We start from the raw sequence: 16,401 nt of genomic DNA on the forward strand, positions 1-16,401 counted from the left end.
AGCCTGAAGCTCCTCTGTTCCATGTCTTCGAGGCCGTTGTGTAGGACGCAAGTAGGGGTAGGTCAGTGATGGCTTGAAGATAGGCCAGTGCAAGGTTCTAAGGTGCTCCATATCATGCTGAAGAATTTGGCTTTTATTCAGACTGAATTGGGAATCGATGGAGGATTTCAGTGGAATCCTTCAACGGAGCGATGAAGAGACAAGAAAAACAGTCATTAAGTTACAAACAGGAAAATAGATTACAGAGGTGCGAGAATAGCATCTGGGAAATTAGTTATTGTTGCCATAATCCCAGGGGGAAATGTTTGAGAGAAGAAGGGGGCAAATATGATGGCCAGTTTTTGGGTTTTCTTGACAGAAAATTTTGATGGATGGTAAAGCCACAAAAACAGAAGATGTAATTCATAGATATAATGACAATAGGTTAAATTAACTTCTTTGACAAAGTGTTATGCCAATTATGACTCTATTATCGATAACTAGAAAATACATAATTTTTACAAGTCATTCGGTGAAAATATTTATCATAATAAGCCTATATATCTATACCCAATTATTTATATATATATATATATATATGTATATATATATATATATATATAGTTGGTATCATTACTGCCTGCTATTTACTTGAAGAGGACTAATTTATCTTCAAAGCAAATAAAATAAGCAACATATTATTTATTTATTTATTTATTTATTTATTTATTTATTTATTTTTGATAGAAAGAGAGAGAAAGCATGAGTAAGGGAGGGACAGAGAAAGAAAGAGAAAGAATCCCAAGAAGGTTGTACACTGCCAGCAGGGAGCCACAGACAGGGTACGTATGACCCCAGGAACCATGAGATTATAATCTGAGCCAAAATCAAGAGCCAGTTACTTAAGCAACTGAGCCACCCAGGCACCCCTAGCAACAGAAGTTTAATCAGAATTTTACCTTCTTTCAAAAATCAAAATTAAGAACAACAGATAAATAATTCAAGCATCCATGTCAAAATAGAAGTTTTGTTTTGTTGTCTGATTTGCCTAAAGGAAACAAAACTTGTATCTTTAACTATGTCTTAGATATGGCTCTTTAATATGTAACAAACATTTTGGAATTTAATCCCTTATATTTAGAAATTTCCTGCCAAAAGCCAGAAATCGCAAATGGAAATGCTGCATCTCTGAAGAAAACTTACAAGGAAAACGAACGATTTCAATATACATGTCACCAGGGTTATGAATACAGTATTAAAGGAGATGCTATATGCACTGCATCGGGATGGACTCCAACCCCTTCATGTAAAGGTAATGTTATATTTCCTTTCTATATATTTTATCAATTCTTTTCATTCATATATTCCTTACAGTGAAGCAGTTTATTTTTTCTCACAATGGAGCGTTAATGTTGACAAGAACCAACTCTTATAAATACAATATACTTAACGTTTTATGTGTGCAAAAATTAATTTTGGTATAATTCTCTCGTTCTGAAAATAGACATAAAAGGAACAGAAGAGTTCAATAGCTCGTTAAGTAGTTGGTCTGTGGTCAAAAATCAAGTCTAGAGCAGAGCCAGGGCAATAATAGGCTTCCCAAGCATGATTACTTCTCAGACAGATTGCTCTTGTAAAGCCGAGCAGTTAGCTTTGCAAACAAAGTAAATGAGATGAATACCATATGAGGGAATCCTCAATTAACAATGGAATTAAGTGGAAATAACTAGAGATTTCACTAAGCACAGGCGTAATATGAATCAATAGTGATGATGATGCAGGGGGGTGGCAGGGGGCACCCACCAAACTCTTTTAGGCTTCCTAATGGGGGATATTGTGCAGATGTAGAATCCACGTCAACTGCTTCGTGCCCACCAAAAGTTATGTCTGTAATATTGTGTTCTACTTAGCCTACCTCATTTCAAAAGGGAGAGTTTCAAACTCTCGTGGTCCAGATGCAAAACTGTAAAAGGTTGAGTTTAAGACATCATATCATTAGAAGAATAGCAAGAAGGTACAGCTATTACATGTTGCACGGTAACAAGTGTGTTGAGCTGTTTGCAAACATTTATGGAAAAGGGTGCGTTAACTTCGGATGCGGGCTGCAGCAGCGAGTGAAACAAGTTACAAGTGCTATCCTACATGAAATCAGAGGTCAAGTGCCTTTCTAAAAGGGTGACTTTTATAGATATGGTCATATTGTGGCCCAGGGTAGGTGGGGAGATGGTGAGAAGAGTTGAACTCTTAAGAGCTCTCTGAACTTTTAATCATAGGATTCATAATTCCATGCGTAAACCTTGTTTAATGATCCTCTCTTACAAAAACTAGAGTTAGATTTTGAATGATTTTGTTCTTACTTTAAAACATTTTTTGGTTGAGGGCACCTGGGTGGCTCAGTCGGTTAAACGTCTGACTTCAGGTCATGATCTTGCAGTTCATGAGTTTGAACCCTGTGTCGGGCTCTGTGCTGACAGCTCAGAGCCTGGAGCCTGCTTTACGTTCTGTGTCTCCCTCTCTCTCTTTCTGCCCTTCCCCCACTCACACTCTGTCTCTCTCAAAAATAAACATTTACAAAAATTTTTTTTTAATTTTTTGAACTTTTTTTTAAAAGTAAGCTCCGTACCCTACCTGGGGCTTGAACTTACAACCCTGAGATCAAGAGTCACATGCTCTACTTACTCAGCCAGCCAGGCACCCCAACCCCCTGAAAGAAATTTGGGGTTGAGTCCACAAGTAGCTCCTTGGAAAATATATCTTCCTACAACTGAGTGGCCTCCACTTTCAGGCATTGTTAAGAAAATAATTTTACAAAGAGTTTAGTGAAGAGAAGACAGTGATCATCCACATTAGATCTGTGATCAGCGGATCATGTGTGGAGTCCAGCTGTTTGGCTTCATGGCATTTGTGGCTCCTACTCAAAGAAAGTGGGTGCACAAGTCCTCTGGCATTAACTTCTGCCGTATGTTTTACTTCCAGAGCCTGACTTAAATATTTAGAGAGCTAAATTATCCATCCAGTCGTCAAAATATAACTTATAAACCCCTTACTTTATATCAGGCCCTTTGTCCTGTATAAACATTAGAATACATCACTCCAGGTTTCAGTGAACATTAGAATAAATCATCATTCCAGGTTTCAATGAAATTTACTTCCAAGTAAGACGTCAGAATCTGAATTCAGTTTTACTTTGACATAGGACTCAGGATAGCCTGACTGCTCCATAGAAGTTGTCTAGTTAGTTCTTTTTCTTGGTCACATAGCTACCTGCTTAAAGCTGTTGCTGAGCACATATTTGTTTTAATGTGGGAAATCTGTTTTTCCCATATGTGTTGCTACAATTCCTAGGCTTACTTGAAACTTGACCCATCTACACCACACCCATGCACGCGCGCGCGCACACACACACACACACACACACACACACACACACAGTAAAGATCCCACATTTGTAAAACATTTTCTTTTTAGAATTTGTTTTTCATTTTCTTAGTCAATTGTATAACTCAAAAACTCAAGACAGGATGCCTTAGAATCCTTTCTTTGGGGAGAGAGATGCCAGGATTGAGGTGCACTAAGATTGGATACTCTCACAAAACAGTTTACTAAACATCAACATATATAAAGAGAGGTTCAAATTAAATAAGCATGCACTCTCTGTTACAACAGTGGTTCATTAACTGGATACGGAGAAGTCTTTTATTAAAAGGAACTCCAGGGGCACCTTGTTGGCTCAGTCAGTTAAGGATACCGTTCTTAATTTCAGCTCAGGTCATGATCTCACAGTTTGGTTCTAGAGTTTGAGCACTGCATCAGGCTCTTCACTGACACCATGGAGCCTGCTTGGGATTCTCTCCCTCCCTCTCTCTCTGCCACGCCCTTGTGCGTGCACTCCCTCTCTCTCAAAATCAATAAATAAACATTTAAAAATAAGTTTAAAAGTAAAAGGTACTCTACATTGTACCTTAGCTAGTATATCACAAATGCTTCTCCTTATTTTCCTAGGACAATAGAAGGATCTACCTGCTGGTAATGATGAATTCCAAATCTATAGACCTTGCTTTCTCCAAATCTATAATAAATTTGGAACTAAAATAAAATTAAAATAAAATAACCTAGGATAAAATACTTAAAATTTCTTCCATCCGGTTTATGATTTTATGTGTCAGGTTTTTTTTTTTTTTAATGTTATTTACTTAGAGAGAGAGAGAGAGAGAGAGAGAGAGAGAGAGAGAGAGACCGCGCATGACTGGGAGTAGGGGCAGAGAGAAAGGAAAGAGAGAATCCCCAGCAGGCTTCACACTGTCAGCATGGAGCCCACTGTGGGGCTCAATCTCACGAGCCATGAGATCATGACCTGAGCTGAAATAAAGTGTTGAACACTTAACTGACTGAGCCACCCAGGTGCCCTTCAGGGGTTCTGTTTGAAGGTGATTTGTCAAAACTTTGGTCTCTTCATCTAATAGGAACCAGTCTCTGACAGCAAATCATTTATAGGAATAATTAAAAGTACCAAGACCTGCTAAATAAAAGCCACGTTTGCTCCAAATCCATCTGTTCTGTGTACAAGTCAGATTTTCTGATGATGAACAACATAGAGTGCTAGCATTAAATTCTTGTTCTTATTTCAAATGCTTACTGGTGGTATCTAACAGTAGGAAAAAATGTGACCCCACACATGCAGACATTCTCCAGTACTGTTTTAGATAGAGGTACTTGCTCTGGCAATGTTTTACTAGCATCATTTATTTTAATGGAAATTATGAAAGTAGGGATTACAATTTATCATTGAATTTATGTCTTCTCAAAAGTAATCACCTGAAGTTCTTCTATTTTAATTATTTTAACAAAATTATTATTGCAAATTTATTAAAAATTATTTAACAAATTCTCCCAGTATTTTTTGGTTGGCCTCTTAGTAAAACTCTTTTGACTTCAAAATTAAGTTAAGGGGCGCCTGGGTGGCGCAGTCGGTTAAGCGTCCGACTTCAGCCAGGCCACGATCTCGCGGTCCGTGAGTTCGAGCCCCGCGTCAGGCTCTGGGCTGACAGCTCAGAGCCTGGAGCCTGTTTCCGGTTCTGTGTCTCCCTCTCTCTCTGCCCCTCCCCTGTTCATGCTCTGTCTCTCTGTCCCAAAAATAAATAAACGTTGAAAAAAAAATTTAAAAAAAAAATTAAGTTAAGCCACACTATGAAGTAAAAATTAATATATGATAAACTCCACTGCAAAGGTCTGTGAAAATATGATAGAGCAGAATAAAGTGAGGAGAAAAAACTAAAAGTAAATTTAAGGTTACATTTAAGGTACATTAAGGCTCATCTCACGGTAGTGTCAATTAAAATCAAGCAATGTAGACATACTTAAGATTTGTGGTTAGATGGTCACATATTCTTTCTAATATAACCATTGCTAATATAAGTATAGTATCATGTTTGGAATAGGGACTTATTAAAGCTTATTCTGGAGGAATGAAGTACAAATTTAAGACCAATTAAAAGACTATCATAAAACCTCTAAGAGTTGAATGTACACAGTGGAAGCATGGTATGAAGGGGAGGAGATGTATAAGCAATAATTATAAGATTATAGAATGTGCTGTGTGAATGAATATTGAAGTGATGGGGAGGAGGGAAGGTGAGGTAAATTTCCAGGCTCCCGTCATGAGGTTTTTGTGTCACAAATTAAAATGTTGAACACAGGAGGAAAAGCATATATTGAGAAAAGGTTGATTTAGTTGGCATGTAGTTAGTTGGATATGCCTTTGAATTATTCACATGGACCTGTCTAGTGTGAAGCTTCAGTTGGATATATGGATTTGGATCTCACTGAAGAGTTATTAGCATAATGCTGATAGCTTTTTATTGTGGAAGTATCTTAATTCACAGAGAAAATGTGAAGAAGCAAACAACAAAATCAAGGACAAATACTCATGTAGAACCAACTATAAAGCATAGATATTCATTCATACAATACTCGTTGGGTCTTCAGGGAAGATATTTCTGAGGTGGTGATAAGAGTCAGCTGGAAGATCTAGAGGAGCATCACCCAAGAAATAAGGAATAAAAAGTGCAAGTGATATAAATAAGCCTGGCATGTGTGAACACCAGACAGAAGGCTATTGTGTTGGTCGTATAGAGTAAGTGGGACCTTGGTAGGAGATGAGATCTGAGAAGTAGACAGGGCCTAAAATTAAGTAGAGCAGAGGAAAGAGGGCAGCTATAAGTAAAATAAATAAGATAAAATAGTACTGTTCAGACAAAAATAAGGAGAAGTAGGAAAACATAAGAATGCAGGGCATTGGAAAATGCCAGTAAGTCAGTGATCAACAGAGTCAAATATTACAGAGGGTTTTTATCTATTCAGTTCAACAAATAATTAAGGAGCCCATAGTATATAATACCAGTCACTGTGATATGAGCAATTCATAGAGATTTTGGATTTGGAAATTGGAGGACATTGGTGACTTTTGTCTTAATAGCACCAGCATGTTAAAGATGTCAAAAGCCAGATAGCAGTAAGTTGAAGAATAAGTGGGAGATTGAAAACCAGACTAATTGGAAGATGATATTTGAAGGATCTTGGTTGTGAAGGAGAGATGTATAGTACATTAACAACCTTGGAAAAAGGGATGAGATAAGGAATTTAAAATTGGAGAAGCTTGCATATCCATTTAAGAGAGAATAGTAGACAAAATGAGAGAGGGAAGGAATATACAATGGTTCATGCTCGATGGAAGAATTAAACTTTTGAAAAGCTAACTTGAATGAAATAAACACCTCATCGTCAACAAGTAAGAGAAAGGCTAAAGTTCAAACAGAGGTAGTCAAAGTTAAGGACGTGTTAGTAAGAAATCTAGGGAACCCACAGCTGGTAGTCTGAAATTTGTTATGTGTGAATGCAAGGATTTATTTGTTGATGATGGAACTATTGTGTTAGATGGCTTTTGAAGAAAATGATGAGACTATGATGAAAGTTACTTTGGGAAATGGAATAGAAAGTAAATTGGGGGCATATAAATGGATTTTTGGCATTGCTGAATGTCCACCATGGCACTAATATAAATGGTTACGTAACATTTCTACAATAGTTTAAAGGTATGATATTTTATTATACAAGGAATTTTACAGATTGATGCATTGGCTAGATATTAGCAAAGTTGATGGAAAGAACTGAGAGAGAAATTTAAAAATTAAGATAGAGTAGGTCATGGGAGAGCACATTATAGTCTGAAAATCAAATCCATCCTTTGCCCTTTGTGTAAACAAAGTTTTATTGGAATACAGCCATGCTCATTTGTTTATGTATCTTTTAGGGCTGTGTTCGTGTTGAGTAGCTGGGACAGAAACCTTTTATCTGGTTCTTTACATAAAAGGTTTTCTCCAAACCCTGGACTAGTTTATTCTGTTATACTAATAAAAATGTATTCCAGAATTTCAATAGCTTAAAAAATTGAAGTTTATTTCCTGTTTATGCTCACTTCCAATGTAGGTCTGAAGGGACTCTGCTCATTATAGTAGCTGTAAGAATCAAGGGTAGAGACATCACCTCTCCATGGCTGTCCTTAATCCCTGCAGCTAGAAAAAAGAACATAAAAATTCACACAGTGGCTTTTTAAAACTTCCTCCCTAAAGGGAAACGTGTTACCCTACTCATTTTCTTGACCTGTGTAAATCAGAAGACCACATCTAATTCTTGGCAGGGATATGAAATCCTACTAAGTGTCTGGAAGGAAGAGACTCAAGCCGTTTGTAAACAGTCCTAGGAGAATCACAGATGCCAGGGAAGTTGAATAGTTTGTAAGAAGAGTTGAAGTGATATGTCATGAGTTTATTGCCACATATAGAATATTATGATATATGTGATGGCTTTGGAGAAAGGATTCAAGGGTCCAGGGGGCACAAATATATCAGATGTGAAATATAGTGGTGGGACATGAATGATATGATGGGAAGGATATAAGACTAAACTCACATTAATCCCGTTTTATGCTGTGGTAGGGACAAAAAATAATAATACCCACTTTCTATATTTTTATGTACTTGATTATTTTAATGGGTAGTGATTTCAACATTACCTACATATTCTTTTTTTTTTCCCAGAAATCATATGTGCTTCTCCTCACATTCAAAATGGTAACTATGCACCAGAAAGCATCAGATACAGAAGTGGAGATGAAATCACATACAATTGTAAAACTGGCTTTGATCGTTCAACCCAAGGAAATACGGCAACATGTACGAGTAGAGGCTGGGTACCTCAGCCAGGATGTACTAGTAAGTTCCATTCTAACTTGACCTACTTCTAAATTCTGAAATTATTGTCTCTTTAACAACAACAAAAATGAGTACACAGTAAATCCAAGTATTTGCCTTACTGTGTATGTAAAGCAGAGCCTACAAAGACATTCTTTTCTTTTCAAAGTAGATAATTCTAATACAATCTAAGCCACATTTTTGAAAATTAAAAGCTATTTAATTTTTGCTATTTGGTATTAAATGTGTGTTTATGAATTTCTCTAACTAATGTAATTCTAATATCTGAATTAAACCATTTGATTTGTATTTCCCTGATGGTGAGTGTTATTGACCATCTTTTCATGTGTCTGTTAGCCATCTGGATGTCTTCTTTGGAAAATGTCTATTCATGTCCTTTGCCCATTTCTTAACTGGATTATTTGTTTTTTGTGTGTTAAGTTTGAGAAGTTATTTATAGATGTTTGCAAAAAAGACATCCAGATGGCTAACAGACACATGAAAAGATGCTCAACATCATACATCATCAGGGAAATACAAATCAGACTATAATAACATATCACCTCATACCTGTCAAAATGGCTAAAACTAACAACACAGGAAACAACAGATGTTGGTGAGGTTAAAGAGAAAGGATAAACCTCTTACGTTGTTGGTGGAAAATGAAACGGGCGCAGCCCCCCTGGGAAACAGTATGGAGGTTCCTCAAAAAGTCAGGGGCGCCTGGGTGGTTCAGTCAGTTAAGCTTCCCACTTCAGCTCAGGTCATGATCCTGCGGTTCATGAGTTCGAGCCCCATATCGGGCTCTGTGCTGACAGCTCAGAGCCTGGAGCTGCTTCGAATTCTGTGTCTCCCTCTCTCTCTGTCCCTCCCCTGCTCACACTGTCTCTCTCTCTCTCTCAAAAATAAATAATAAAGATTAAAAAAAAAATTTTTTTTAAGTCAAGCAATTACACTACTAGGTATTTGCTCAAAGGATACAAAAATAGTGATTCAAAGGGATACATGCACCCCAATGCAGCATTATCAACAATAGCCAAAGTATGGAAAAAGCCCAAATGTCCATCAGCTGATGCATGGATAAAGAACTTCTGGTATATATTTACTCTGGAAAATTCCTCCTCCATCAAAAACAATAAAATCTTGCCGTTTGCAATGACATGGATGGAGCTAGAATATATTATGCTAGGTGAAATAAGTCAGAGAAAGACAAATACCATACGATTTCATTCATATGTGGAATTTAAGAAATGAAACAGATGAACATGGGAGGAAATAGAGGCAATACATAAAAGAAACACATAACTATAGAGAACAAACTGAGGGTTGCTGGAGGTGAGGTAGGCAGGGGAGGAGGGTTATGGGTTAAATAAGTGATGAGTATTAAATAGGGCACGTGTGTTCATGACCACTAGGTGTTATATGTAAGTGATGAATCCCTAAATTCTACTCCTGAAACTACTATTACACTAAATGTGAACAAACTGGAATTTAAATTAAAACTTGAAACAAATAACTTACCTAAAGCAATTTTACGTTCACAGCAAAATTGACAGGAAGGTACAGAAACTTCCTATACACTCAGTGTTGCCACACATGCATACCTTCCCCATTTATCAACATCCCCCCATCCCAAAAGGTATGTTTTTACATTGATGAATCTGCATTCATCCATCATATTACCCAAAGTCAGTAGTTTACCTTAGAGTTCACTCTTGATGTACATTCTACAGTTTGGACAAGTGACATATGTATATGTCAGGTTTGTATAGTGACATGTCCATCATTATGGTATCATACAGAGCTATTCACTGCCCTAAAAATCCTCTGTGCTCCACCTATTGATTCCTCCCCTTGCTTATTCTCTGCAACCAGAATGTCATATAGTGGGGCTCATGCATCCTGTAGCCTTTTCAGATTTTTTTTTAATTTTTTTTTAATGTTTGTTTATTTTTGAGGGAAAGAGAGACAGAGCGTGAGCTGGGGAGGGGCAGAGAGAGAGGGAGACACAGAATCCGAAGCAGGCTCCAGGCTCTGAGCTGTCAGCACAGATCCCAATGTGGGGCTCGAACTCACAAACCACGAGATCATGACCTGAGCCGAAATTAGTTGCTTAACCGACTGAGCCACCCAGGCGCCCCCAGATTTTTTTTTTTTTAATGCTGAGAAATAGCTTTTGTGATTCCTCCAAGTCTTTTCATGATATGAGAGGTCATTTCTTCTGGCTCTAAATGATACTCCATTGCCTGGATATATCACGGTTTCTTCATTAGATTCGTATACTGGTGGACATCTTGGTTGTTTCTACGTTTTACCAATTATGAGTAAAGCTGGCATAATCAAATAAATAATAAATAAATAAAACATTTGGTAAGGCTAGTGTCATTGAACACCTAATATATTAGTTCTTTATTTCTGTGTAACAGATTTCCCCCAAAACATATTGGCTTCAAACAACACACCTTTATCTTCTCAGAGTTTCTATGGGTCAGGAATTTGGGAGTGGCTTAGCTAGCTAGTTCTGAGCCAGACACTTCTTGTGTTGCAGTCAGGATGTTGACCTAGGCTGCAGTCACCTGATGGCTTGGTGGGGCCGGAGGATCTGCCTCCAAGACGGCTGACTCATAAGGCTTTTGGCAGGAAGCTTCAGTAACTTACCACATGGGAATCTCCATAGGCTTCACGAATGGCAGCTAACTTTCTCCAGAGCTCATGATCTGATAGAGAGAGCGGCAGAAGCTTCCATACCATTTACAAACTAGTCACACACTGTCACTTTAGCCATATCTAGACTTTAGAAGTGGGTCTCTAAGTCCTGCATACTCAAAGGGAGGAGAATTAGGCTCCTCTTTTTGAAGGGAGAAAAAGACACTGTAGAATTTTCCAAAACCATCCATGTAACAAAATTCCATTCAATTCAACAGAGTACTGTCTTTTTTCCTGGGGAATGTTTCCTCTACTCTTTTCCAGGTATTTTTTGTCTCTATAATTATATTCCTTTCCTTTACATACCACATTTGGTTGTACAGGTGTACTGCACTTACACTGGATAATATATGAATACATTATGATACAAAAAGTAGGTCAGTGGCCTCCATATTAATTCTAGGGATAACTCCAAAATGAATTTTCAAATCAAAAGACCCTTAAAGAAGACCCTATCATCAACATGAAACTCACCTTAATGTGTAAAACAATTATAATAAAAATACTGAAAGATTGAATGATTGAGATATAATGGACATATAACATTATATTAGTTTCAAATGTGCAACATGATTTGATACTTTTATATATTGTGGAATGACTTCAAACACAATTGTAGTTAAATCTATCACCACATCGTTAACATGTTTTTTCTTGTGGAAGCACCTTTAAGATCTACTCTCTTAGCAACTTTCAAATATACAATGCAGCATTAATAACTGCAGTCACCGTGCTGTCTGTACCTTACATCCCCATCATTTTATTATTTTATTACTGGTAGTTTGTACCTTTCGACCTCCCTTGACCCATTTCTCCTGCCCTTCAGGCCCTGCCTCTGGCAACCCCCACTCTGTTCTCTTTATCTAAGAGTTTGGTATTTTTTGATTCCAAATATAGCTCATGTAGTATTTGTCTTTCTCTGTCTGATTTATTTCACTTAGCATGGTGCCCTCCAAGTCCGTCCATGTCATCACAAATGGCAACATTTCCTTCTTTTATTGGCTGAATAATAATCCTAGTTTCTTATGCACTCATCCAGTAATGGACACTTAGATTGCTTCCACAGTTTGACTATTGTAATAATGCTGCAGTGAATATGGGGCACATATGTCCTTTTCAGTTAGTGTTTTCCTTTCCTTCAGATAAATACCCAGAAGTGGAATTGTTGGATCATATGGTAGTTCTGTTAATTATTTGAGAAACCTCCATGCCGTTTTCCTAGTGGCTGCACCAATCTACATTCCCATTAACAGGGCAGAAATGCTCCCTTTTCTCCATATCCTCACTAACATTTTTTTTTCTTTTTGATGAAGCCATGTAAACAAGTATCAAGTAATATCTTATTGTGGTTTTGATTTTCATTTCTCTGATGATAAGTTAAGTTGAGCATCTTTTCATGTGCCTTTTGGTCATCTGTGTTTCTTCTCTAGAAACAATGTCTGTCCAGATCGTCTGCCCATGTGTTATTCAGATTGGGCTTTTAGTTATTGTTGTTACTGAATTATATGAGTTTTAAAATATATTTTGGATGTTTCCCCTTATCAGACATATGATTTGCAAATATTTCCTCCTACTCATTAGGCTACTCATCAGTTTGTGGATGGTTTCCTTTATTGTGCAGAAGCAGTTGGTTTAATGCAGTCCCACTTGTTTAGTTTTGCCTGGGTTGCCTTTGCTTTCGGTGTGAATTCTACAAAATAATTGCCAAGATCAATGTCAAGGAACTTATCCCCTATGTTTTCTTTCAGGAGTTTTATGTTTTCAGGTCTTTTGTCCATTTTGTGTTAGTTTTCGTGTATGTTGTAGATAGTGTTCCAGATTCATTCTTTTGTATGTGGCTGTCCAGTTTCCACAACACCACTTATTGAAGAGACTGTCCTCTCCTCACTGCATATTCTTGCCTTCTTTGTCATAAACTATCTGACCTTAAATGCATGAGTTTATTTCTAGGCTCTCTGTTCTGTTGAGCTGTGTGTCGGATGCTAATACTGTCCTGTTTTGATTACTCTAATTCTGTAATATAGTTTGAAACCTTGAAGCATGATGCCTCTAGCTTTGTTCTTCTTTCTCAGGATTTCTTTGACTATTTGGATTCTTTTGTGATTACAAACACATTTTAGGATTGCTTCTTCTATTTCTGTGAAAAAATGCCTTTAGAATTTTGATAGGAATTGCACTGAATCTCTATAGATAGCTTTGGGTGGTATGAACATTCTAACAATATTAACTCTTCCAATTCATGAATATGGACTATCTTTCATTTATTTGTGTCTTTGATTTACTTCATCGTTGTCTAGAGTTTTCAGGATACAGATCTTTCACCTTCTTGGATAGATTTATTCCTGGATATTTTCTTTGTTTTGATGCTATTGTAAATGGGATTGTTTTCTTAATTTCCTTTTTTGATAGTTTATTATTAGTGTGTAGAAACATACCAGATGTTTATACATTGATTTTGTATCCTGCATTTTTACTGAATTCATTTATTAATTCACAGGAGTTTGGGTGGAGTTTTTAGGGTTTTATGTATATAATATCATGTCATCTGAAAATAGTGACAGATTTATTTCTTCCTTTCTTGAATGGATGCCTTTTCTTTCTTTTTCTGCCTAAGTACTCTAGTTAGGACTTCCAGTACTAAGTTGTTGAATAGAAGTGGTGAGAGTGGGCATTCTAATCTTGGTCCTGATCTTCATTATTAAGTATAAAGTTTGTGTGGAGTGGTCGTATATAGCTTTATCACAATGCAATATGTTCACTCTACATCCACTACGTTGAGAGTTTGATCGTAAAAATTGTAGAATTTTATCAAATGCTTTTTGTACATCTATTGAGATGATCATGTGATTTTTTTATTCCCTCATTTTATTAATGTGGTTTATCACACTGAGTTGTGGGTGTTGAACCATCCTTGCATGCCTAGAATGAGTCCCCTACTTGATTAAAGTGTATCATCCTTTTAATGTATTATTGAATTCAGTTTGCTAATATTTTGTTGAAGATTTTTGCACCTAAGTCTTTTAGGTATTGGGCTGTAATTTTCTTTTCTCATGGTGTTTTTCTCAGGTTTTGATATCAGGATAATGCTGGCCTCATAAAACAAGTTTGGAAGTAATCCCTCCTCTTCTATATTTTGGAAGAGTTAGAAAAGTATTGGGATCAATCCTTCTTTAAATGTTTAGAAATAACCAGTGAAGGCATCTGGTCTTAGACTTTAGTTTTTGTGAGGTTTTAGGCTACTGATTTAATCTCCTGACTAGTAATTAGTATTTCAGATTTTCTATTTCTTCATGAGTTAGTCTTGGTAGGCTGTATGTTTTTATGAATTTATCCATCTCTTCTATGTTGTCCAATTTATTGTTGTATAATTGTTCATAGTAGTCTCTTATGGCCTTTATATTTCTCTGGTATCAATTGTACATCTCCTCTTTCATTTCTGATAATATATAGGTGTGTGTGTGTGTGTGTGTGTGTGTGTGTGTGTTTGTATACACACACACATACACGCGCATATCTGAGTTTTCTCTTTTTTCTTGGTGAGTCTAATTAATGGCTTGTCAATTTTGTTTATCTTTTCAAAATTCTGCCTTTAGTGTTATTCATCGTATTGGTATTTCTATTGATATTTTCTATTTTTTAAGCCTTTACTTCATTCATTTCCACTCTGATCTTTGTCATTTCCTGCCTTCTGTTAACTTTAGGTTTTGTTTGTTCTTCATTTTCTAGCTCCTTGAGATGTAAAATTGGTTCATTTGAGGTTTCTTGCTTCTTGATGTCAGCATGTACTATGATAACTGCTTTTGCTGCATTTCATATAAGTTTTGATATGTTGTATTTCCATTTTCATTTGTCTCTTGGTAGTTTTGATCCTCTTTTACTTTTTTTTTTAAATTTGACCCATTCAGTAGCATGTTGTTTAATCTCCATGTATTTGTGGATTTCCCAGTTTTATTCCTGAAATTGATTTATTAGTTTCATACCATTGTTCTCAGAAGAGCTATTTGATATGATTTCAGTCTTCTTAGTGTTAAGACTTGTTTTGTGGTATAACATATGTCTGTCATAAAGAAGGTTCCATGTATGCTTGATAAGACAGTGTGTTCTGTTAGTTTTAGGTGGATATTCTGCATATGTCTGGTAAGTACATATGGTCTAACATCACAACGTCAATGTCTCCTTATTGATTTTTTCCTCGATGATCTATCCATTGATGAAAGTGGGAGTATTAATTATTGTATTACCGTCTATTTTCCCTTTATTTCTGTTAATATTTGCTCTACATTTTAGGTGCTCTTATGTTGGCTGCTTAAAATTTACAGGTATTATATTCTCTTATGGGATGAACCCCTTTATGTAATGCCCATCTTTGTCTTTTATTACAGTCTTTGTGTTAAAACGTCTATTTGTCCTATGTAAATATAGGTACACTAGCTTTTGTGTTTTTATTGTTTTGTTTTTTTTTTTTTTGAGCGAGGGAGAGAGAGCACAAGCAGTAGAGGGAGAGAGAGAGAGAATTGTAAGCAGGCCCCACGCCCAGAGTGGATCCTGACATGCAACTTGATCTCACAGCTGTGCATCATGACCTGCAGTAAAATTGAAGGTCGGGTGCTTAACTGACTGAGCCACTGTTTTGTTTTCATTTGCATGGAATATCTTTTTCTATCCCCTCACTTTAAGTCTATGTGTCCTTATTTCTGAACTGAGTCTCTTGTAGGCAGCATATAGATGGGTCCTTTTTTTTTTAATCTATTCAGCCATGCTATATCTTTTGATTGGAGTATTTAGTACATTTACGTTTAAAGTAATTATTGATAGGAGTGTACTTATTGCCATTTTGTTAGTTGTTTTCCCATTTTTTGTAATTCCTTTTGTCCTTTCTTCTTCTCTTGCTGTATTTCTTTGTGATTTATTTTCTGCAGTAGTATGCCTAGATTTCTTTCTCTTTAATTTTTGTGCATCTACCAAAAGTTTTTGCTTTGTGATTACCACAAGGCTTCCATAAAACAATTTGTATTTATAACAGTCTACTTTAACTTGAAAAGAACCTAACTTTCATTGTGTTCTAATGCTCTACCTTTTCACTCCTCCCATGTTTTTATTTTTGATGTCACAATTTACATGTTTTGTGTATTTTTTAATGAATTATTTTAGTTATATTTATTTTTACTTCTTTTGCCTTTTTAACCTTCCTACTAACTTTATAATTGACTAACCCACCACTTTTACATTAGATTATTTTGAATTTTACTATATATTTACCTTTACAAATGAGATTTATATGTTTTCCTGTTACTAATTAGCACCCTTTTACCTCAACTTAAAGAATTCCTGTTAACAGTTCTCATAATGCTGGTCTCATGGTGATTAACTTCTTTAGCTTTTGCTTGTCTGGAAAACTTTTTCTCTCTGTGTACCAAGTTGTTTTCCTCTTGCTGCTTTTCAGATTCTTTCTCTGTCTTTAACTTTT

The 16,401-nt window shown here is 36.3% G+C and overlaps 1 protein-coding gene across 2 annotated transcripts in view; it reads left to right on the top strand.

The window, feature by feature from the left end:
- LOC123586780 (complement factor H-like) overlaps positions 1-16,401 on the top strand; it is a 99,706-nt gene that overhangs the window by 27,229 nt on the left and 56,076 nt on the right. For both annotated transcript variants that reach the window (XM_045456172.1, XM_045456173.1), the window contains 2 exons: positions 1,121-1,291; positions 8,076-8,249. In XM_045456172.1, coding sequence (XP_045312128.1) covers positions 1,121-1,291; positions 8,076-8,249 — 345 coding nt within the window. The remainder of the gene's footprint in view (positions 1-1,120; positions 1,292-8,075; positions 8,250-16,401) is intronic.

Source organism: Leopardus geoffroyi, chromosome C3 (genome assembly GCF_018350155.1).
Source record: "Leopardus geoffroyi isolate Oge1 chromosome C3, O.geoffroyi_Oge1_pat1.0, whole genome shotgun sequence".
Taxonomy (NCBI): Eukaryota; Metazoa; Chordata; class Mammalia; order Carnivora; family Felidae; genus Leopardus; species Leopardus geoffroyi.